The sequence below is a fragment of the Bubalus bubalis genome, chromosome 4 (assembly GCF_019923935.1).
Source record: "Bubalus bubalis isolate 160015118507 breed Murrah chromosome 4, NDDB_SH_1, whole genome shotgun sequence".
Classification (NCBI taxonomy): domain Eukaryota; kingdom Metazoa; phylum Chordata; class Mammalia; order Artiodactyla; family Bovidae; genus Bubalus; species Bubalus bubalis.
This window is the reverse complement of record NC_059160.1, coordinates 5,210,300-5,234,676: the sequence shown is the minus strand read 5'-3', so window position 1 is coordinate 5,234,676 and position 24,377 is coordinate 5,210,300. Positions and strand designations below refer to the sequence as shown.

The following is a 24,377-nucleotide window of genomic DNA, read 5'->3' as shown; positions in this document are numbered from 1 at the left end:
CCCATCCCCTTCCGAAGACCCCGTGGGCCTCTGCTCGCACCACTGGGTATCCCGCCCCCACTGATGAGCTCGCTTCCTACCGGGAAGGGGGCTGAACCCCTTCTGTTCCCAGAAGCCCCCCCACAAGCTGACATGCTCTCGCATCCACCCTGACCCCAAAGAAGAGGTGTTCCCCCGTCCTGCCCAGGGCTGCCCATCCCTGTGTCCCTTGCAGCCGTCCCAGCTTTGCCGCAGAGCTGCTGGTGGGGGGTCTTGACTCTTCCTGCAGCCCCCTGGTGCTCAGCACACTTTCCCTTCAGGGCCCTCCATGACCGTGGGGGCTGGGCTGTTCCCTGCCACCCACCCCTGCCGACTCCTCGGGCCCTTACTTGTTTATGCCCCCGCATCTTTCCCGGCTTGCACCGTCCTCTCCTCTGTGGCTTTCTTGTGTCTGCTCTCGGAACCACACTTAGGTGCCTGGCAGAGTCGCCAGCAGCTTCTTCGTGACCACGTCCGGCTGGCTCCAGCCCCCATTGCATGTGATCTCTTAAGCAGTGTTCAGCCATTCCCACTTTTAAAAATATAGTTTTTTGTTTTTTTTTTAAAGATTAATATTCTTCTCAGGGAATTATCAACTTTGCACGATTGCTAAGCCGCCAGCCTGGTCTCACAGCCACCGTGTATGTCTCTGTATCTTAGAGGAATACCGTTTCTGTTTTTCTCTCTTCCAGGTTATGAGGAAGTCTCACGAAGCCCGTGAAAAGTTGCTGCGTCTAGGGATATTTAGACAAGTGGATGTTTTGATCGATACGTGTCAGGGTAGGCATCCTGGTTGCAGCTTCTCTCTGATTTCACCTAGGATCTGTTCCCCTAGGATCACAGACACTATTTACGTGTCAAGGCAGAGAGCACGTGCATTCTCAAGGAATTCACTGGGTCTTCAAGTCAGGCTGAGGGAGGTCAGGTGACTGAAGATGCTGCTTGCTGAGCCCCTGGATGGGACCAGGGTTCTGAGAAGGAGAGAGCCGGGCTTTTTCGGGATAGCCCACCCCAGCGGGTGTCTGAATGAGCTCTTGGCAGATTCCACCTAAATATGTGTTAAGAAGAGGAGGCAAGTGGGAGTCAGATTTCACTTTTGAGCGTCTATTCACTTCCTCAATTGCTATGATATTGGGCAGCTGTCTTACCTTGGTGTTTATTCTTTGGTTAATGAGTCCATGCCGTAGGAAGAGCCCGTGGCAGATAAGACATGATGTCTTTCCAAAGAAGCTTCTGGTCAAGTGGAAGAGGGTTAGGGACAGACAGAGAAGTGAGGACAGTTCAGCTGATAGGTTGTGCTGTATGGGGGCGAGGCCCTGGAGGAGGAGACCTAGTCTCTTGGTCAGCAGAGGCAAAGTGGGTCAGAGAAGACTTCCTGGACGAGGTGACACAGATGCTGAGACCTAAAAGATGCACGTGAGCACACTTGGGGAGCAGGGCTGATGAGGACTGTGCTAGGGAGAGAGAATAGGCCCTGTGGCCAGAGAGAAAGGGTCACTGGGTGGACGCCAGGGCTCCAGAGCCAGAAGGCAGTCATGGGGAATGAGTGAAGCAAGACGAGGCAGGAGAAGGATCAGGAGACAGGTTGTGAAGGACTCCGTGTGTGGCAGTTCACTCCGTTCCGACGTCCCCCGAAAAATACATATTTGGAATGAATCAGAGAACAAGTGAACTCTTCAGGATTGAGTGAAAGATAATTTTGAGAAGATGAAAATGAAACAGTATATGAAAGTGCTTGCAAAAATACAAAATGCTGTGTAAATGGAAGACGTTTCTATTACCTGGAATACAGAGCCATCTGTGACTAACAGAGGCCCCTGGTCTCTCTCCCCCAGCGGGACAGGGGTACGGCAGTGGCCCTTGCCAGTGCTCCGGAGTGCTTGTTGGTGGCGAGTCCCGGCGTGACGTTTAGATTTAGCGCTCTCCTGCCTTTGTGAATGTGATGTGTATGTGGTCAGCTGGTTCACTTCTGTCCCTGGTTCTCCACCCTGGCTGCCTTTAGAACTACCCAGGAGCTTTTAAGAAAGAATGTGGACATCATCCGTTTGTCAGATGTCTAGAATGTGCAGTGCCAAAAGTGAACTTTAGCGCAGGCCGCACTTGAGTTAACAGGAACATCTCTCTGTTGGTTCATCAGTTGTAACAAACATGGCCACCAGTGCGGCGTGTGACGGGGGGAGGGGGTGTGTGTAGAGGGGCCTTATGGGAACTCTCCGTACTTTCTGCTCAGTTTTTCTATAAACCTAAAACTGCTCCTCTAAACAATAAATTCTGCTAATTAAAAAAAAAAGTGGTGCCAAGGCTCCAGCCTGGACAAGCTGAATCTGAGAGTTTGGGAGCCCCTGCCTGGGTGTCCGTGGGTCTGACAGCTCCCAGAGGCCGTGGGTGTCCAGCCAGGGCTGCAGGATCAACCTCGGCCTTTCTGGTGCTCAGGGCCCTGCCCCGCAGGACCCTCGGTGGGTGATGGGCAGCTCTGCTGAACTCAGGCCCATGCCACTGGCTTGGGAAGGACAGAACCATCCACGTCCTACATCCGGCTCGAGCTGTTGCTTCTCCGTCAGGGTTACTCGAGCCCCTCTCACTCGAATTCCACGTTTTAACGTCCATTGAACTGAGGCCCCCCCCCAGCATTTTTAAGGAGCTCATTTGTGGGGGAACAAGTACCATAAGGAAGTAATGCAAATGACGTATGTTTACATAATACTGCTGCTGCTGCTGCTTATGACTCCTTTCAGCAAAGCCTGACCTCGCGGTCTTCCACCGCAGAAACCAGACCCATGTGTCGGGATGTGATGGGGTTTTCACGCACGTTCTTGGGCTTTAGACCACAGTGTGTGTGTTCCAAAGGAGGCTGTAAAATCAGCGGAGGCTCAGTTTGCATTCTGCCATTTATCACACCGGGACAGAAAATAAAGCTGCACACCACGCTGCCTTAACTGTTTCATCTTTTGCACTTACTAGGTGATGATGCACTTCCCAACGGGTTAGACATTACCTTTGAAGTCACTGAGTTAAGGAGGTTAACGGGCAGTTACAACACCATGGTCGGGAACAATGAAGGCAGTATGGTAAGACATGGGCTTTCCCTTCCTGAGGGTGGGACTTGCCATAGTGAACTTTGAATTTTTTAAAAAATATTTATTTATTTGCCTGTTCTGGTCTCGGCTGTGGCGTGAGGGATCTTTAGTTGCAGCATGTGGGACCTGCTTCCTTGACCAGGCCCCCTGAATGGCAAGTGTGGAGTCTCAGTCACCAGGGAAGTCCCCAGTTGTGAACTATGCTCTAAAAACTAATGGTAGTTCCAAAACTTTTCCATGACCTTTAGTCTTTATTTGTAAGCTGTCCTGTGGTTCTCATTAATCTTCCTAGAGTTGATTACAACACGCTTTGTTATGAAGATGGGTTGTTTGAGAACGGGGTGTTGATAACCCATGTTCATATTAATAGTTTCTTATTCAAATTCTCCTGAACTCCAAGCACACAGAGTCCGTTTCTCTGAGCTTCACAGTCAGCAGGATTAGCCTAACCCTAACATTCATCAGGCGTGTGCCCCCGGCAGAGGCAGGCTTTAAAGAAGAAGCGCAATTACAGATGAAAGGCGGACCCTCTGTACATCTTTACTCCGTGTCTGTGAGAGTTATTCCTTCCATCTAAACCCCTGCTGTTTTTCTTTTTTGTATGATTCCATTTTTTTTCTTAAACTTTTTATTTTGCATTGGGGTGTAGCTGATAAACAGTGTTGTGATGGTTTCAGGTGGACAGCACAGGGACTCAGCCGTACGCATACATGTATCCATTCTCCCCCAAGCTCTCCTCCCATCCAGGCTGCTGCGAAACATTGAGCCGAGTTCCCTGTGCAGGTCCTTATTGGTTATCCATTTTAAATACAGCCGTGTGTACATGTCCATCCCAAACTCGCTCACTATCCCTTCCCTCCTCCCTTCCCTCCTAGTAACCGTAAGTTCGTCCTCTAAGTCTGTGAGGGGTACGCATATATAATAGAATATTACTCAGCCATTAAGCAGGGTGAAAAAATGCCATTTGCAGCAACATGGGTGGACCTAGAGACGGTCATGCCGAGTGAAGTAATTCAGAGAAGGGAAATATCATACACCTCTTGTAAGTGGACTCTAAAAAGAAATGACATAGATGAACTTACTTACAAAACCTCTGCTGTTTTTCTTTTGCTCCCAGGTCCTTGGCCTCAAACTCCCTAATCTTCTAGGCCGGGCAGAAAAGGTGACTTTCCAGTTTTCCTATGGAACAAAAGAAACTTCGTATGGCCTGTCCTTCTTCAAACCACAGCCTGGAAACTTCGATAGAAAGTAGGAAACCCAGTGGATCGTTGTGTTCAGTGGCCTGGTTTAGGGGTTAAGGTAGCTGTAGTGGATGTTTCTGAAAAGAAACTTTGCAGGATCGGCCGACGCTTCTGTTGCGTCACCACACGCGTAGATTTCCCTGTGCAGATGAGCCCCAAGGTGTAGCTGTGAATCTGTTGATTTAGGTGGTGCACCAGGTATAATCACGTCCCAGCATGTAAAGCTCTGTCCTCTTGTTTTCTAGTTTCTCCGTAAACTTATACAAAGTCACAGGACAGTTCCCTTGGAGCTCGCTCCGGGAGACAGACCGAGGCGTATCAGCGGAGTACAGCGTGAGTGGCTTTCCCGTCCTTCTCTTTGTGTGCCTACGTGGGACCTGATCCCCAGACTCGGCCAAGGGGGCGGGGCCAGGCACGCATCCACACGTGGGCTGAAGCTTGGAGCCGGGGGCCCCGTCGCTGGGGTCACCCTCTGCTGCCTGTCCTGCTGCCAGCCGCCTCCCGGGCATCCCCTCCCTACTCGCCAAGTGCCCGTTGCCAGGGCCAGAGAGGGTGGCCAACTCCCACAGCGGCAGATACTTTGACCCGGTCACATCTCTTCCCTGCCCCTGACTTCCTGGGACACCGTCTGTTTGTCCTTCCTCGTGCATGCTCAGATCGATCGCTCCTGACAGCCAGTTAAGGTCACATCAGGTTACCGGATGCTTTCATCATTGGTTTATAGCGCGTTCACTTCCGGCGGCATGCATCGCGTGGAATTACTGTTGTTTGACCATTTTTCAATTTTACAACGAACCTTGCTCTTCTTTACCTTCCTTTCTAGCTTGTCCCCCTTCCTCCCCTCCTGGTGTAGGCTTTAGTTTGATGAGGAAAGACTTGAGGCGCATGCTTTGTAAAAGTAGCTCCTTGTGTGCGGTCTTCAGACCCACTGCTTCTGCCTCTCCTGCACGTTCATGGCCCTGCATGCCCTGCTGGGTGAGCGTCTCCAGGGAGGGGCCCAGGAAGCTATTGTGGCATGCCCCCCACCCAGTACCTCCACTCTTCACGGACTTGTGACCCCGTCTCCCTGCTCTTCTCTGGGGGCTGAGGTGGCTCACGTGGGTCACCCTGCCTGGCTTCAACAAACCAGGTGGGGTGCGTGTCCCGTGGTCTTTCGGATGGAAAAGAAACCAGGTGGTTATAAAGTTCCTGCAGCGTCAGACCAGCGATGCCCGTCTCCTGGCTCAGAGCACAGCCCTGCTGCTCAAGCAGTTTTTCCCTCTGATGGGGACCTTGGCTTTCTCCCCCAGCCCTGCCCCGCCCGCTTCCACTCCCTCCTTCCCAGTTTGCCTTGTCTTTGTCTCTTCCCATCCCATCGTTTCACAGAGTGGCTTAGTTTTTGATCGGCTAACAATCTAATGACGCGTCACCACCCAACCCTGGCTGGGATGACGCTGCGTCCACGCAGCACGAAGGCTGACAGTTCTCTGCGTTCGCTTGCAGTTTCCCACCTGGAAGACGAGCCACACGATCAAGTGGGAGGGCGTCTGGCGGGAGCTGGGCTGCCTCTCCAGGGTCGCGTCCTTCGCCGTCCGGAAGGAGAGCGGGCACTCGCTGAAGTCGTCTCTCTCGGTAAGGGCTTTGCGTCTGCCGTCAACGTGTGCCTGCCCTGGTGCAGCCAGGCCATATGCGTTGGGAGAATGGCGTTTACCTCCATCAGGAGGGACTGAGCGGTGTCACGATTGGGGCGGCTAGAACGGTGGCTAGGACTGGTCACTGTAAATATCTGGACACAGCCTCACGTCCTTTTTTCCTAAGTAACATCGGAGGTGATGGAAACGGAGGGAATAAGGGCCCACTGTGGTGTCTTAGCTGGAAGCAGGCTGAGCTGACGTCCATCAGGGCATCAAGCTCCCTGAGAAAACAGGGCTGGGGACGGGCTCGGAGTCACCCAGCCAGCAGACATGACCTGTCTCCCTGACTCCGTTGGGTCCTCACACAGAATGGGAGGTTTTAATGAAGGTGAAGCCACCTAAGGGAAAGCTCGGCACTGAGCCTGGCGAGCAGCCAGCGCTCAGGGAGTGTCATTCCATATTAAAGCGCAGACACCCTGTCCTTACCTCTTCCAGCACTCGATGGTCATCGACTCTCGGAACTCCTCCATCCTGCCGAAAAGAGGTGCTTTGCTGAAGGTGAACCAGGTGAGCATTCCCTCCCCTGTGGCCCCTGCAGGCTCCTGGGGGACTGGGGCGTCCCTCGGGGGCGGTCACGTTGTTAATACTTGCAGCTGCCTTTAGCTGTAAAGGTCATTCTGGAATGGCTTGCAAGGGTGTCCCTCCCTCCCAGGGTTCCTAGCCCTGGATTTGCTCCCTGCAGCTCAGACTCTGCCTTCACGGAGCTGAGTCAGGATGAGGTGCCAGCCTCTGATGTGTCACTTCACAGACCAGGAGCCAAGTCGTGACTTGGTGGGACTGGTTTCCTTGGTGGTCCTTGATGAGCACACAAGCCCAGGGTTGTAACCCTGACACCGGCAGGGCCCAGCCGGTGACCTCGGGGAGAAGCTGGCTGGGGAGGGGGCTCCAACCCTCTGTCTGCCTGAACTCAGTGTCAGAGGAGCAGCTGGGAATCCAGTTTTCATATGCTGTTGCTGCTGCTAAGTCACTTCAGTCGTGTCCGACTCTGTGCGACCCAATGGACAGCAGCCCGCCAGGCTCCTCTCTCCATGGGACTCTCTAGGCAAGAGTACTGGAGTGGGTTGCCTTTTCCTTCTCCCATTTTCATATGAAAATGTGTGAAATTGTGAGAGATGGGCTAATATTCTTTTTCCAAACACGGATTGGGCCAAACAAGTCATGTCATCCTGTTACTGTTCAGTTGCTAAGTCGTGCCTGACTCTTTGCGACCCCATGGGCTGTAGCCCTCCAGGCTCCCCTGTCCATGGGATTTCCTAGGCAAGAATACTGGAATAGGTTACCATTTCCTACTCCAAGGGATTTTCCCAACCCGGGGATCGAACCCTCATCTCCTGCATCGGCAGGCGGGTTCTCTACGCCTGAGCCACCATCCTTAGCAAGCTCTGTAACGAACATCGATGTTGCCGGTGTTTTCCTGGCACACGTAAGGAGCGACCTTCTCTGCGGTTGCTCTGTGTCTGGTGCCGGTGTCTCTGCCAAGCCCCTGCTGCTGTCCCGCACGAGCAGGCGGCAGCCTCTGGGGCACAGGCGTGGTCCGTTGCCTCCCCAGGAGCACAGAGCGCGGCCTGCAGTGGTGCTGCGGTCGCTGCCGCCGCGCTGTGGGCTCCGTCCCACCTGAGACCCTCCCCGACAGGAGCTGGCCGGCTACACCGGAGGGGACGTGAGCTTCCTAAAAGAAGATTTTGAGCTTCAGTTGAATAAACAACTCATACTTGACACAGTGAGTATCTCGCCAGCTGCTTGTCGCCTGTGTTTTTGGAATCTGACTAGATCCTAGTTCCCGAATATCTAAAGCTCGGAAGAGGAAATGAGAACAGTCACGCTTGAAGCTCAAGTGCGTCATCTCTTAAGTGTGGCCAGAATTGAGGCTGCTCTGGGGAGAAGCGATGGTTAGCTCCTTTAAAACTCACCTGTCAGTTATTTCACACGGAAGAGCCCCTTCCCCACTCACCATCATCTCAGGGCCGTCAAGAAGCGTGTCTGGAGGACACGTGTGCCTCCGTCTTTGCCTCCTGATGTTACGTCCCTAGAAGTTCTGCGTCTTCACCCAACTTTGCTAGGTCTTTAGGCTCTGGGTGTCTCCAGGAATCTCCGTGTTAAATGTTTTTAACCAGCTTTGGTTTAGCTCCTCCTGCTTCCCTCAGGACCTGAGGAGCGAGTGACCAGACTCTGCCCGAGGCAGTGGAGCCCCAAGCCGGGGGACACTGTGCCTGTTGTCCACTCTTCCTAGCGCCTGGGTGGCTGGGGACAGCTCTCCACACCCCACTGCTGCCTCAGAACCTGGGGGCGAGGCGCGAGTTCTGACAAAATAGGACACACGTCTGACTGTGAAGTCGTTTATCACTGCTTCCTATCGGTCCTGGACTCAGCGCACTCAGAATGTGGTCCCTGCCTTTTCTTTTTCTCTGCTTCTCTGGAGGCTGCCGGGGCTGATTTCTTGTTGAGTTCAGCGAGCTCTCTCCTGTCCCCTCCTGTGCCCACTCCCTGGCACACCACCAGCCCTCCTTGACTGCATCATGCCTTCTCCTCCCATGCCTCGATGTCTCTTCCTCGGCTTCCTTTCCCTCCGTCCATCCGTCTGCCCGCCCATCTGTCCTCCCACCTGTCCATCTGTGCGTACGTCCATCCCTCCCTTCTTCTCACACAGACTGGCTGGCTGCCAGGCACTGTCTGGGCACCAAGAGCACCCCAGTAAATAAAGCAGTCCGTGCTCTCACACGCTAGTGGAGGGGAGTCCCGCAAGCAACGAGATGGATATGTAACCCAGCAGGCAGTGATGAGAGACGTGAGGAGCAGGACAGCAGACTGAGGGGTGGAAGGCGGCCACGGGGGTGCTGCCTTATCGTCGTTGGTCGGGGGGGGCGTCTTTAATGAGCCCCTCCACCCTCAGGGGTCTCTCCCCCTGCCCCCAACCCACCCTGGGACAACCATGTGAGGTGCATAAAGCAGCTCGTTTTTAGTAACAGGCCGTGGGATTTCAGTGGAGTGAGTGGGGAGTCAGGACAGGAGGGAACCAGGGGGTGGGCTCATCGTCCTGCTGGTGTTGAAGAATTGGGGTGCCCGGTGCTGGAGGGAGCGGGTGGAGAGGCCTAGGTGTGGGGGCACCTGGGGCTCCCGTGGTCACTGAGCTCAGCGGGACAGGCGGCACGGTGGGCCTGTCTTGGGGGGGCATCAGTGCTCCTTGTCGCCCCCGCCCCTTAGGTCGTGACTGCTGGGGGGTCGGGGCAGGGAGGACAGTCTGCCAGAAGCGTCTTGTCCAGGGGGCGGCCGCCCCGCTGCGCGCCAGGCTCCAGCCCCTCGCCCTGTTGTGCAGCGGTCTGTCCCATCGTTGAGCAAAGACGCATTTCTCAGAATAGAACGTGCACTTGGCCCTCTCTGCCCACTCTGCCCCGGTTTTCATCTGCGATTCTTCCTACAGAAGCTTCTAAAAAAGAGCCCTCTGGGCAGCTTTGAAGGATGTGGACTTTACATGTCCAAGAGGACAAGTTGGGCAGAAGCCTGTGGGGAGTGCTCAGGAGATGCCGGGGTGCATGATGACGGCCAGGGGTCAGGAGCCCAGAGGGCCCACTGTGGTCTCAGGCATCACCGGGGCATTTCTGGGCGGGGATGACATGGTGTGAAGATCAGATCCCTGCATGGGATCATTCACCGCCCCGACCCTGACCTGTCAGACGAAAGTGCCGTCCCTGAGGGTTGGGTTGGATGTGTGTTTCTCTGCATTTCTTTTTTTTTTCGTTTGTTTTATTATTTATTTTTGGCCATGCCGGGCCTTCATTGCTCTGCACGCTTTTCTCTTGTCAGAGTGTGAGGGTTTCGCATTGTGGCAGCTTCCCTCACTGTAGAGTGCGAGCTCTAGGGCTCCCATCATTGCGGCTCCTGGGCCCTAGAATGCAGACTCAGTAGTTGGGGTGCACGGGCTTAGTTGCTCTGCAGCACCTGCGTTCTTCCCAGATTGGGGATCAAACCTGTGTCTCCAGCATCAGCAGGTGGATTCGTTACCACGGAGCCACCAGCAAAGCCCTGAATTTCTTACTTGTAGCATTTTCTTACCTGCTGCCTCCCTTTCCTGAGATGCCAGGCACCCTCAGGACGTGAGGCCAAGCCACAGAGGCCTTTGGATGCCGACTCTCTTGTCGGGGCCTGGTCCCCCTCCATCTGGCCGTGGCATGGCCCACTGGGCTTGGCTTCTCGGAAGGGAGGGTGTTGCCCAGTGTCAGAGCCAGCCCCTGCCGAAGGTTTAGGCTTGTTTTTTTTGCTTATGTCTCGTACGTCTTGAAATTTGAAGTTGCGAGTTACACAGATACCCTCAGAACGCTCCGAGCTGTGGCTCTTCCCCTGCCCGAGCCAGGCGTTCCCCTCTGCAGCCTTCATGCCCCAGCCCAGAGCTCCGCGCTGGACACGCAGGGCCGCGACCAGACCTCAGCGCGTTTTCTGTCTGCTGATACTCGGAAGGAAAGAAACGCTGGAAGAAAACGGTTTTTTGTTTCTATTTCAATAGGTTTTTTCAGCATCTCTCTGGGGTGGAATGTTGGTACCCATGGGTGATAAACCATCGAGCATTGCTGATAGGTAAGTGATAATAAACGAATGGGTGGTTTGCAAGTGGCTTCCTTTGGATCTTTCTGGTTGGTTTCTTACAAAAGAAGTTTAACTATTTAGGAGAGCACTTATTTCACATTCTAATTTAGTTTTTAGGTTTAAGCTAATTTCAAAATACCCTGTATAGCTTTATGCTAATTTTTAAAAAACAAGAAGGATGCAAAAATGTATGCAAAATGTAGAATGTCACCAATTTAATACAGATGTGTACATAAATTTGTATGTATATACTCTCACACAAATACACATTCACAAAAAATTGATTAATAGTAAGTACCTTTGACCCTGAACAAACGTGAGTTTGAGCACGGGGGTCCTCCTATCGGCGGGCCTCCTTCGGCAGTACACTGCAGCACTGCGTGGCCAGGAGTTGGTACATCCGTGGCTGTGCAGGAAGCCCAGGCACAGAGGACTGACCGCAGGGTATATTTGGGTTAACCTCTGAGTTGTTCAAGTGAAAGAAAGTGAAAGTCGCTCAGTGGTATCTGACTCTTTGCAACCCCATGGACTGTAGCCTACCAGCCTCCCCTGTCCATGGGATTTCCCAGACAAGAATACTGGAGTGGGTTGCAGTTTCCTTCTCCAGGGGATCTTCCCGGCCCAGGGACTGAACCTGGGCTCCTGCATTGCAGGCAGATTCTTTACCGTCAGAGCCACAAGGGAAGCCCATGGGTTGTTTAAGGATTCACTGTAATCCTAAATGTTAACCCTGCTTGCCAATGACAGGATTGTTTTATTACTTTCTTAAATGTTTCTCTGTGTTTCTATAACATATATGGGGCTTCCCTGGTGGCTCCGTGGTAAAGAATCTGCCTGCCAATGCAGGAGATGAGGGTTTGATCCCTGGATCGGGATGATCCACGTGAGAAGGAAATGGCAACCTGCTCCAGTATTCTTGCCTGGGAAATCCCATGGACAGAGGAGCCTGGCGGGCTATAGTCCATGGGGGTTGCAAAGAGTTGGACAGGACTGAGCGACTAAACGATAACCCGTATGAACTTTTTTCTTTCATACTCAAAGAGAACATACAATTTTTAATACAATGAAGTATCTCCCCACCCCCAAAGCTTGGATTTTAATGGCATCCTCCGTTCTCGCGTGCATCTCCCCAGTCCTGAGATGCGCAGCACGTGACGACGTGGGCCCCCCAGAAGCGAGCATGCCCTCCGCACTTGCGGTGTGTGACAGCGACTTCCTCTGACAGCTCTTCCCTCTTCCAGGTTCTACCTCGGCGGACCCACCAGCGTGCGGGGCTTCAGCATGCACAGCGTCGGGCCACAGAGCGAAGGTCTGTCCTTCCCCAAAATACACCACGTTGAAAAAAAACCGAAGCTGCATTTATATCTCATTTTTGAACCCTGTATTTGTTTGTTTAAATTACAAAATAATATATACTTACCACCCCCTCAGTAACAGTATATGAAAAGATGTTTATAGGAATAAGTACTTTATCATTTTTTTATGGCTGCTTATTCTATCTCATTGACAAACTACAATTTTTTATTTTTTTAATTTTATTTTATTTTTAAACTTATAATTGTATTGGTTTTGCCAAATATTGAAATGAATCCACCACAGGTATACATGTGTTCCCCATCCTGAACCCTCCTCCCTCCTCCCTCCCCATACCATCCCTCTGGGTCATCCCAGTGCACCAGCCCCAAGCATCCAGTATCGTGCATCGAACCTGGACTGGCGACTTGTTTCATACATGATATTATACATGTTTCAATGTCATTCTCCCAAATCTTCCCACCCTCTCCCTCTCCCACAGAGTCCATAAGACTGTTCTATACATCAGTGTCTCTTTTGCTATCTCGTATACAGGGTTATTGTTACCATCTTTCTAAATTCCATATATATGCGTTAGTATACTGTATTGGTGTTTTTCTTTCTGGCTTACTTCACCCTGTATAATAGGCTCCAGTTTCATCCACCTCATTAGAACTGATTCAAATGTATTCTTTTTAATGGCTGAGTAATACTCCATTGTGTATATGTACCACAGCTTTCTTATCCATTCATCTGCTGATGGACATCTAGGTTGCTTCCATGTCCTGGCTACAAACTACAATTTTTTTAAGTAGTGTACTTTATTTAAAATTTAAAAAAAATGCATATAGTAAAAGTAAGCAATAAACATGCATTTTTATAAAAATACTTAGAGAAAATATAACTAAACATTAGTTATGGTTTTATCTGGGTGATGGGACCGATGAATGATATTTTTTTTAAAGTGTGTCTCTTCACTTTGCAAATTTTTCACACGTTTACATTAAGCTTGTTTACTGAGATGTATGGTCAGCTTATAATATTACATAAATTTTAGGTGTGCAGCGTAGTGATTCATAAAATGTCGTCGACTCTATACCCTGTGTAATGGACTTTATTTTTGAGAGTAGTTTTAGGTTTAACAGAAAAATTGGGCACCGAGTGCAGAGCTCACCGTACACGCCCATAGGACCCTTTTTCACAAGCGCCCTCTGTTAGCGTGGGGCGGTGTCACAGTTGATGAGCCAGCAGGGACGTGTTGCTGCTGCTGCTAAATCGCTCAGTTGTGTCCCACTCTGTGCGACCCCATGGACTGTAGCCACCAGGCTCCTCTGTCCATGGGATTCTCCAGGCAAGAATACCGGAGCAGGTTACCATTCCCTTCTCCAGGTACTGACTTGTTACTACCAACTAAGCCGCATGGTTCCCGTGGGCATCCCCTGCCTGTGCTGTGAAGTGTCCGGGTTTTGGCAGATGGGTGACGGCACGCATCCATCCAGCGTTCACCCCCGAACGTTCGCTGTGCTCCACCTGTTCGTTCCCTCCTCCCTGCCTCCTCCTCTGCTCCTGACGGCCTCTGACCTTGACTTCCTCCCTGGTTTTGCCTTTTCCAGAATGTCATATAGTTGGAGTCACAGTATATGTGCTTTTCAGACTGGCTTTTTTGACGAAACAGTACGCATTTCAGGTTCCTCTGTATCTTTTGTTCCCTCTTTTGGTCAATGTATTTATCAAATTTTTGTTTACGTGTGTGTGCATGTGTGTGTGTATGTGTCTAAGGAGCTCTGTGTGTGTGTGTGTATATCTTAATTGGAGTGTAGCTGGTTTATAGCATTGTATTCGTTTCAGATGTCCAGTGTGTATGTATGTATGTCTAAGGAGCTCTGTGTGTGTGTGTGTGTGTCTTAATTGGAGTATAGCTGATTTATAGCATTGTATTAGTTTCAGATGTCCTGTGGGGGTGTGTGTGTGTGTGTGTGTGTCTCTAAGGAGCTGTGTGTATGTGTGTGTGTGTCTAAGGAGCTGTGTGTGTGTGTGTGTGTGTCTTAATTGGAGTGTAGCTGATTTATAGCATTGTATTAGTTTCAGATGTCCAGTATAGTGACTCGGCCCTCTGTGTCTTTTCATAGCTTGATTGCTCATATCTTTTTATCACCAAATAGTACTCCCCCCACTGCCTGGCTGTTCCACAGGGTGGTTTATCCATTCACCTGTTGAAGGACATCTTGCTTGCAGGACATCCAACTTTTCGCAATTACGAGTAAAGCTGATAGAGATATCTGTGTGCAGCTTTTTTTTATCTGGACGTAAGATTTTTCAGCTCGTTTGGGTAAAAACCAAGGAGTGCAATTGCTGGATTGTATGGTAAAATTATGTTTAGCTTTGTAAGAAAATGCCAGACTGTCCTCCAAAATAGCAATACCATTTTGCATTCCCACCAGCAATGACTCAGAAAGATAAAAGCCTTATCATTTTTAATGGCTGCATATTTCACGTTCTTGCCATACTGTGACCTTTCTAAACCAAATCCCAAGTGTTAGACATTTAGACTGTTTTCTTTTTTTCTTATTTTAAATAACTATGTGTCAGTGAATAACCTAACTCAATCTTTGTGCTTATCTAGAAGTTTTACTATATAATATAAAGTTCTAGGTTGGAATTGCTAGATTGATGGATTTTGAGTATCCTCAAGGGTTTATATTGTGCTCAATCATAGTCTGTCTAGCAGAGTGTGAGCATTCCTGTTTCGGGAACTCTCTCCAGTCTTTGACATTTTATTAGAGAATTGCCATGTGTTACGAAAAACATCATTTAGATAGGACACATGTTATTACATTATAAAATAGTCTATCCTGATTTTCTTAACTTTTTTTAAACATCTTTGTTGTTCCTATTTTATATTATTAAAAATAATGATCATCCACGGCATAAATTTTTGTACAAAATATAAATTACTTCTTTTCATTTGCTTTTAGGATGCTTTCATTAGTCTGTCCTTTTTCTCTTGGAAAAGTAACAATTTCTTTTTTCACTGTAGCAAGTATTATTTAGTGACTAGATAAAAGTTTTGGAGTCTTTGATTTGCCTGAAAATTAAAACACAGTGATGTTTTATTTAATTACCTATTAAAAGGCCATTCATTGGTAGGATTCTTTGAGTAAGGGTGTAAATCCCCATAACTTTTTATGAAAGCGGTTTGACAATATTTATCAGGAGCCTAAAACATATATATATATAAGAACTAGAAGGGAATGGCAACCCGTTCCAGTTTTCTTGCCTGGAAAATCCCATGGACAGAGGATCCAGGCTGGCTACAGTCTGTAGGGGTCGCAAAGAGTCGGACACGACTGAGTGACCAACACACGTGGATAACAGCACTGAAAACTGGAAACCCAAACGCCCGCCAGCCACAGGACAGGCAGCTAACGGTGTGTCTTCACACTGTGGTTTATCATATAGCAACGAGGACGAGCAAGTTAGGGCCACTGATGGGGTGGCCTGAACAAACTTAAGAAACATACGCCTCCCCCCAAAGAGTCAGCCCCAGCAGGTGCACGCTCTGTGTTCTACCTGCGCAAAGCGTGGCGGCCGGGTAAAGAGCTCTGTGCTGTCGGGCGACAGGTGATGGTTGCCTTTGGCGTGGGTGGTGATTAGAGGGGAGCACAGGGCCTCCCCAGCGCGCTGCGTGTGTCTGTCTCTTGGTCTAGGTGCTCACTGTATCGTGTGTTCTGGGCCTGGAAATTCACTGCATTGTACACTTAGGATGTGTGTGCTTTTTGTGTGTATATTATCCTTCAAGATGGTTTAAAAACGTGTGTGTGCAGGAAAGCCCATCACAGGTTAACATCCACTCTCAAGAAGCTGAACACCGAAAGGACAGTAGTCAAGGGTAGGCCATCACATCGGGCTTCCCTGCTGGCTCAGTCGGTAAAGAATCAGCCTCCAGTGCGGGAGACTGCCTGCAGGAGCCCAGGCAGGTGCCATCTGTGGCCCAGAAGGTACCCTGGAGCAGGAAATGGCAATCCACTCCAGTATTCTGGCTTGGGAAATCTCATGGACAGCGCAGCCTGGTGGGCTACAGACTGTGGGGTCAAAGACTCAGACATGAGTTAGCGACCGAACCACAGGTCATTGCATTATGGTCCATATATCTGATTATTCAGGCATCAAAATCACATTTTCAAAGAATAAGAAGTCTTAGAGGGAAGTGCTTTTAGTACAGTAAATGAAAAAAAAAAATCAGGACTGAAAGATATGTATATATACACTTACATTTTATTTTCTTATTTAATGTTTCCTTGTAATTCACTGAAAGGAAGGACACCAGGATGTTAGCTGGTTTTCTCTTAATGGTAGAAATTAAAGGAGAATTTCCTTTTTTATACTCCCATGATGAGAATAAAGAGGTTATTTAAGGAAGGAGAGGAGCACTTGCTGGGAAATGAAAATCAGGCCCGGTTGACCTCCTGCTCTCGGTCCGTTGTTCCCTCTAGAACTTCAGTATTGACCGGGGTGAGGAGACGCTGGAGTCTCTAATAAACAGTTCATCCCTTGAGAGGTTAATTTGGAGACAACCTGCAGTTTTCTTTGTCATGGTCGGGTCATTTTGTATTAAAGGAGACTGAGGCACTTTACAAATAGTATTTAGTAACAAAGTATAAACAGTTCAGAGGGTTTTGTTGTTGTTTTAATGTTGTGGCTATTTGTAGTTGAAATAGTAGGGACATTTGTAGAAGTAATTTGTATTATTATGCATTATGTAAGCAAACAAAAAAAACCCCAAGTGGTCATGAACCTTTGAGAACGAGCCTCTTCCGTGAAGACTTTGAGCTGGGACAGCGTCCTTGTGCAGTGGGGAGCAGGCCCTCCGTACCTTTGGGTTAATAGCTAGTCTGACCATTTCCAGAAACGACGGAGACATTTTCTGCATTTTGTCTCTCTGTAGTGAGGTCTTGAAATTTCTGCAGAATAATGCATTTCGTTTGCCAAGCAACAATGATCTAGTCATCTGCAGTTGCGGAGAAAGCGATTTCCATTAGTTCGCTTGTTCTGTTGTAAGCATTTCACAGATACTATCAATTACTGGTTTCATTCTTTCCTAAATGATGTATTAGCTTTTTTTCCCCTTCAGTTAAAGCAAATTATAAAACAAACAAAGAGAATAAGAAACATTGTTTAAAAGGAGGCCGACAGCCTCAGCGGTTAGAAGAGCAGCTGCTCGTGGCCAGGGCATGGAGTGTGTCCTGATCACAGCACACCCCTCACTCTTGTTCCTGGTGGGCCGTCGGGGTGGTCCTGAACCTGTGACCTCATTTTGATCTGTGCTCCTTCCTTGCCTAGGTGACTACCTGGGTGGGGAAGCCTACTGGGCCGGCGGGCTGCACCTGTACACCCCGTTACCCTTCCGGCCCGGCCAGGGCGGCTTTGGAGAGCTCTTCAGGACACACTTCTTCCTCAATGCGGGGAACCTCTGCAACCTCAACTACGGTAAGACTTGGACTCCTTAGCAGCCAGTCGGCACACCTGACCTTATGTTTAAAGGCACGGGATGCGAGTAGGTGTCTTTCTCCTTTAGATTGCTGTGTTTAGTTGCTCAGCCGTGTCTGACTCCATGGACTGTGGCCCGCCAGGCTCCTCTGTCCAGGGGATTTTCCAGGCAAGAATACTGGAGTGGGTTGCCACTTCCTTCTCCAGGGGATCTTCCCGACCCAGGGATTGAACCCTCGCCCCTCGTGTCTCCTGCATTGGCAGGCGGGTTCTTTACCCCTAAGCCACCTGGGAAGCCCCTGGTTTAGATTATGTCATCTTTAAATGTACCAACTATGCCCTGGAGGAGAAAATGGCAACCCATTCCAGTATTCTTGCTGGGACAATTCCACAGACTGAGGAGCCTCGTGGGCTACGGTCCATAGGGTCACGAAGAGCTGGGCACGACTGAGCATGCACGCGCGTGCTCACCTTCAATGCCTACGTCATCTGATACAATGCCCAGAGTAAAGCGATTGGCCAAATGACTGAAACATGCATGAAAATCATCTGGTGCTCTCTTGCCAAAAAAAAAAGTATTTATTTAGCAAACGTTTCTTGAGCAAACATAACTCTGTGCCAGTCGTTAAGGCTACAGAGCCGGTCTCTTCCTCTTGGAGCTCAGGGCTGGGTGAAGGGCACAGACATATCCAGCAGCAGAGACGTGGGAGGTGTCTGGAAACCAAGGCTTGGAGTCAGGCTTCCTGGGTGCTCAGGGGATACGGAAAAGGGACCAGAACGCGCCGGGCCCAGAGAACTGAGAGACCTGCGTCCTCCTGGGGCGGCGAGGTGGTGCGGTCCCCAGCCCTGTCTTGAGTTTGGACCTGGTGTCACTTTCGTGCATTCTCCTCAGAGAGCTTGACCTGGCTCTCACGATGATCGGAGGCCACGCGGAGAGAGCCGGGGCTGTCCACAGGCAGCGTGTGGGGGGCCACGTGCGGTTGGTCACGCCCCCCTCCCCTCTCTTTTCAGGGGAGGGCCCCAAAGCCCACATCCGGAAGCTGGCCGAGTGCATCCGCTGGTCCTACGGGGCGGGCATCGTCCTCAGGCTGGGCAACATCGCGCGGCTGGAGCTCAACTACTGCGTCCCCATGGGCGTGCAGCGTGGGGACAGGTAGGTGCAGGGCTCCTCTTGAGAGGCACGTGGCCCTCTCCCATCACTGTGCTCTGTCTGAACCTGCTTCATCACTGGCATCACCGACTCGATGGGCAGGAGTTTGAGCAAACTCCAGAAGATCATGAAGGACAGGGAAGCCTGGCGTGCTACAGTCCATGGGGTCACAAAGAGTCAGACACGACTTAGCAACTCAGCAGCAGCAGTCACTTCACCAACAGCCTAGATTCAGGACTTTAGGAGAAATTGAATAGTTGGCAAAGAAGTGAAAATACAGGGATTTTCCTCCGCGGGGTTTTTCTTTCCATCTGGTTTGGAGGACAGGCTGTGGGGTGTCCTCGTCCCCCCACCTCACGCTATTTGCACTTGCTGCCGAGCAGCGGGACCCCCCCGGGCGGTCTGGCTGGAGGCGGTGGCCCGTGCTGCTGGTCTATGCTGAGGGGGATGAGGTGTTGCCATGGGGCCTTTGCAGGCCGGGAGCCCGAAAGGCTGGGGTGGACGCAGCTCTGTGCCCTCCAGAGCCTTCTCTGGGCAGCAGAGGAACCAGCTGTCTGGAGTTTCTCCAGCCGTCATTGATTTGTGCTGAAGAAGAAATTAATTCTGTTTCTTAAAGTGTTTGGTGTGCATTTTAGAAAGTTCAAGAAGCCCAGAGATATCATCATCATAGTATGTAATACCACGGACTGGCAGCTTAGAGAGCAGCTGTGGATTCCTCACTGTCTGGGGGCTGGGAAGGCTGGGGTCAGGATGCTGGCAGGTTCGGTTTGTGGCCCAGGGTGCCCTTCCTGATTGGCGGATGGCCCCTTCTCTCTGCATCCTCACCTGGGGACCGAGGGAGCTCTCTGGTGTCTTTTCTCACAGGGACACTGAGCCCACCAAGGACCCCGTCCTGGCTAAGCTCCCTCATCTGTGGTGACTGGGTCACCTCCCCAGGTCCCGTCACGTGAGCTTAGGGTTCGGGCCTCAGCTTATGCGGGTGGGGAGGCCACGTGTTTCTGTTAACCTCTGAGTATCTTCACACGCACACACTTCAGAGTCTCGACGGCTGTGTGTTTTTATCCTTGGCATTCTGTCTGTGATCCGCCGTGATGCTGAGTCATCGTTGCCCAGGCGTCCAGTGCCAAGCTGTGGTCTGCGATGTTGGAGGGGGTCCCGTGCCGCCTCTGCTCCCTCCTCTTTTCGCTCAGCGCGCTGGGTGACGGTGTTCTGGGAGGAGCCGTGTCAGGGACCTTCTGACAAGGCTGTGCTCTTAGGTGCAGGTCAGCATCCATCACCCGAGTCCCCTGTGGGCGTTGGCCCAGTGCAGTCTGCCCTGCTCGTCTCGCTGGAAGGCTGGCTCGGGCCGGGGCCCCCCATGACGTCGGAGCCCTTCCTCCCCACGCCCTCGCGGGTCTGCGGCTCTGACCATGGTTAACGCCCCTCCATGCCTTGCCTGTTCTCGGCACGGAGCAGAGCCGAGGAGGGTGTGCCCTGGAGTGCAGCTCGGCCGCCGTGTGGCCTGGGGTGAGGGGCGTAACCTTTGCAGGCCTCTGTTTTCACATCTAGAGAATGGGCGCTAGCGGTAGCGGTCGCTCTGCCGGTTTGGGGACTGAGTGAGTGAGCACCCATTCACGTGCAGAGCCGTGTCCGGTGTGGTGTGAGCAGGGCTGGTTGTTCCTCATGTTGCTGCTGTGACCGGTGCAGTTGCCCCGGCCAGCTGCTCCCTTGGGAAGCACACCGGGTCCCCCCGCTCCCTCCCCGTCTGCAGTGTGCCCGGGGCTGCCGCCTGGCTCACTGTGATGGAGACATGTAATAGAGGTGGGTGACGTGTCCTGATTTCAGGGAGAGTGCAGCGTGGGGGATCGGGCACTTTGTCCAGAGCCAGGCTTGTGCGCTAGGTGACATCTTACCTGCCCGCCACAGGTGTGGCCCCGGGGCTCCCTGGCGTAATACCCAGGTGCTCACTGAATCCTTGCAGGGAGTGGCTGAGGTGTGGTGCTGACCCTGCACCCGCCCTGGGATGGAGTCACAGAGAACCATCCCAGCCGGTGCTTCTCAAGCCATAATGTGCCTGGGTGAGCAGGACGATGGTGTGTGTGTCTGTCAGGGGTGCCAGGGAGCACCAGCCCGCTGAGGCCAGAGTGCGCGCCATTCCCTCCGCCCCCGATGCCAGCAGAGGAGCCCAGCACCCCACCCACCTGCTCAGAGACCCCTGCGGTGAGGCTGTGCCACACTGCGGGCAAAAGCAAAGATGAGAACTGTCTCTGTCTCCTCATTCACACTTTGACTCGCTACCAGCTTCTCTGTCTCAGAGAGTACCCAGGCTGTTTCCATGACGATTGTTTGATGGAGATTAACCGTGTGTAATATTAGTCCCGATCATACAAGTAAATAGGTCATAGATGTTCCTTGTTTCAGGGGAGCCTGGACACGCGGGTGGGGTTTTTGCTGTAGCTCTACTGTTTCACCGTGACTGTCAGCCGCGGAGGAGTGGCCACAGCCCCTCGACTGGCTGCGCTGTGGGTGGGCTGCAGGGCCAGCCCCTGCCTGTCCCTGGCTGTGTGACCTGGGCCCACCCTGCTGGCTCTAGGGAGGCCTCCCATCCTTCCGACTGGAAGTGTGGTTGCAGCGTCCTTTGAGGCCACTGGGTGTCGCTGTGCTCCCAGAATCCGAGGCTCTGAGGAAGCCCGGCTGGGTCCACTCTCCTCGCAGACTCTGCAAGCAGGAGATGCCTGCGGGCGCCAACTTGCACCCCTTCTGCAGGGGCAGAAGCGAGGCGCGGGGCGGCCTTGATGCCGGGCGGGGACTGAGTTCCGGGCACTCTCGTCCCCTCGCGTCTCCTCTGGCCTTTTCCCCTCGGGCACACACCAGGGTCTCTGAGTTCTGGCCCTCGTCAGCCTGCCTCCCGCGGAGTCACCCGTGCCAGATTCAGGCCCGGGGCCTGCAGGGGGAGGATGGGAGCCTGATGCTGGGGGACCCTGCAGGGCCGGAGACCGTGCCGGCGGGAGGGGGCGACTGAAGACACGGGGGATTTCTGAGGCGCTTCCTGAGTTACAAGCTTACAAGTTACAGGGGACACAGAACAGGATGAGGGGTGTTTGGTGAGGCCGTCTCCACGCTCCTGGCATCGGCGACACCGTTCTGGGTATGTGTAGCGGGTATCTTTCCAATGACCTGTTTATACGGTCTCTGAACATAAACATGCACTTGTAAAGTTGTTTAATCTGTTTATATAGTTCAAGTAAATGAGCCTTTATGGGAATGCCTGCTTGTTTCTGAACCGTGTAAGCCTAGGACTTGACTTATTTTTATCTTGTAGCCTGTTTTCAGACGTTTTCCTAAATAGCGAATGTAGGCATTGGACCCCCTTTTATGGACCCGAAAATATAAAAGGTAAAGACACGTTTGGATCTCAGCGGAATTAAGCTGTGCAAACACAGTTGTGTCCTGACTGTGGGTCTTTGCCATTTAAGGACAGCGGTGAGGTTTACTCAGGGTCACGCTGGGGCTGGACTGTGGCCGTCCCTTCCGGTCAGGTGACTTCTGCTGACGCCGTCGGTCAGTGAGCACCCTTGACCCTGCAGGCGGTCACTGGCAACAGCAGTGATTCTCTGTCTCGAGTCTCTTAATTGATCAGGTTATTTTGTCTCCCCGCTCACAGTCAGGCTGAAAACCACTTTCTGTCAGCTTTCCTGCGTCTTAAGTTCTAAGGACGGGGAGCGGGAGGCACAGGCGTTGTGACAGTGGAACATCAGCTTTCCTCTCAGTGAGGGGGCTGTTCTTGTCCAGTTTTTCTGGAAACTGTCAGAACTTGCAAAAACACGCCGTGTTCCACAAACATATCGTCATCAACTGCCGGTTGGGATTTGGAACTACGCTTTCGCTGGAAGCTTCTGCTTCCTGGTGTTGTGACCCCAGGACCATACAGCCCTGGTCCTGCCTCTGAGCCTGGCCAGCAGGTGGGCAGTGCAGGAGACCACCTTCCGTGCTGGGGAGCGGTTCTTGGCCCGGTGGGCATCGACATCGCTGGGGGGGGTCCCAGGAACGCACCTCGGCTGGTGATTCTCAGCCTGTGTGCTGCGTGCGGCCGGCACAGGGGCCAGGCCGTCATGGACACGGCCGGGCCCTCAGGCACGCGTGCGGTCTGGGTGTGGAGCTCGGCTCCCAGGACCCTGCCGTGACCACAGCCGCCTCCTCGCTGCTCGGCCCCCTTGCCCATCTGAACTCGGGCCCAGGGGCCTGTCAGCTGGTGATCAACAGCGCACAGAAGGGAACCTGCGAAAGTTTCAGTGGGTGGCAGATGCTGCAACCCACGTGACCTCCTGCGTCCTTCCTTTCCTGCGAGAGGAGCAGGCTGCAAAGCAGTGGTCGGGGCAAACCCTGTGGGGCTGTGGGTTCTGCTGTTGCCAGACCCTGGGACTCTTCTGGTTTCTGCGCTCCTCCCAGCTCCCTCCCCGACCTCCCTGGGTCATCCTGGTAGCCTGGTGACCTTAGGGGAAACAAAGCTTCCCCCCCAACCCACCTCCACCGCCCACACCAGAGTTTTGTTGTTGGTGACTGTTTCGCTCCGAGGTCCCCCTGTTGTCTTCACTTGGGTCAGGACTGGGGAAACAGGAGTAGAGGAGGAAGCAGGGAGGGGGATTCGTGTTTCCCGTTTCGTTCCCTCGACCATCCTCCAAAGGTGGAGGAGGGAGCGGCCAGAGCCAGCGGGTGAGGCCGGGAGGCCAGGAGGGCCCGGGCCTCCCAAGAGGCAGGGCCGCGGGCCTTGTGTCTGAGCTGTGCACATCTCTGGCGCCGACAGCGGCGGGGCGAGCAGAGCAGACCTGGGCTTTGACTTCCTGCCTTAAGAGAAAGCACTTTGTTTTCCAGGATCTGTGACGGCGTCCAGTTCGGAGCTGGGATCAGGTTCCTGTAGTGGATGCAGCGCATCCTCCGGCCCCCCCAGCAGCGGCTCCAGGACGCAGGCAGCACTGAGATTCTCGGGGCCACACTCTCTCTCCAGACAGACACACTTCACGGATCCTTCGACTGCAGTCCTTGTGGGAAACCATGTCAATAAATTTTCAAATACAGATCCTCAGCTGTGTCGTGGATGGGATTTCCTCTCCAAGGCTGCTCGTGCCGCTTTCTCTGAGGTCAGGTGGCCTTGTGCGCCTTCCTTCATGCGTGCCGCCGGGTGGGGGGCTGGCCAGTCGCCTCCCGATTCCCCTTTCGTCCCAGACTCTTCAGGTCTCAGTGCTCAGTTGCCACAGATTAGGTGGAATCAGCAATGGGATGGCTGTGTGCAAACTGTAAAACAGCATTAGAAAGAGTTATTATTATCCTCATTCCTGGGCTTTCCTGGTGGCTGGCTCCGTAGCGAAGCTTCTGCCTCCAGTGCAGGAGATGCCGGTTCGACCCCTGGGTCGGGAAGATCCCCTGGAGGAGGGCATGGCAACCCACTCCAGTATCCTTGCCTGGAGAGTCCCATGGACAGAGGAGCCTGGCGGGCTACAGTCCATAGGGTCTCAGAGTCAGACAGGACTAACTGACTAACAACTCTCATTATCATCATTACTATTATATTTTTTGGTGGATTGACTGAAATAGTCTATCTGGGCTGTTTCTCAAAGCTTCTGTGAGCCCCCGCCTCAAATTCTCATGACCGCGATGGGCATTCTCCATGAAGCGATCCGCAGAGCCCGCCGCTAGGGGGTGTGTGTGCTCTGACTCAGTGCCGGCTGAGAAGGGCCTGTGCAGGGCTGCAGGCACAGGGTCATCTCAGCCAGTGTGAGCGCCCTGAAGGATGAACCAGCCTGATGTCAGGGAGGCAGGGAGGGAGGCGCAGTCGCCTCGTGTTAAAGACGCGTGAATCCGCTTCCGTGCTACCCTAACAAAG

At 52.3% G+C, this 24,377-nt stretch overlaps 1 protein-coding gene across 1 annotated transcript in view; it reads left to right on the top strand.

Moving 5' to 3' along the window:
• Positions 1–23,573, top strand: part of SAMM50 (SAMM50 sorting and assembly machinery component) — a 30,332-nt gene extending 6,759 nt beyond the window's left edge. The window contains exons 4-15 of the mRNA XM_006063304.4: positions 711–798; positions 2,980–3,086; positions 4,213–4,343; positions 4,582–4,669; positions 5,819–5,947; positions 6,445–6,516; positions 7,643–7,729; positions 10,508–10,578; positions 11,829–11,896; positions 17,221–17,367; positions 18,379–18,520; positions 23,369–23,573. Coding sequence (XP_006063366.4) covers positions 711–798; positions 2,980–3,086; positions 4,213–4,343; positions 4,582–4,669; positions 5,819–5,947; positions 6,445–6,516; positions 7,643–7,729; positions 10,508–10,578; positions 11,829–11,896; positions 17,221–17,367; positions 18,379–18,520; positions 23,369–23,414 — 1,176 coding nt within the window. The 3' untranslated portion in view covers positions 23,415–23,573. The remainder of the gene's footprint in view (positions 1–710; positions 799–2,979; positions 3,087–4,212; positions 4,344–4,581; positions 4,670–5,818; positions 5,948–6,444; positions 6,517–7,642; positions 7,730–10,507; positions 10,579–11,828; positions 11,897–17,220; positions 17,368–18,378; positions 18,521–23,368) is intronic.
• Positions 23,574–24,377: the final 804 nt, after the last annotated feature.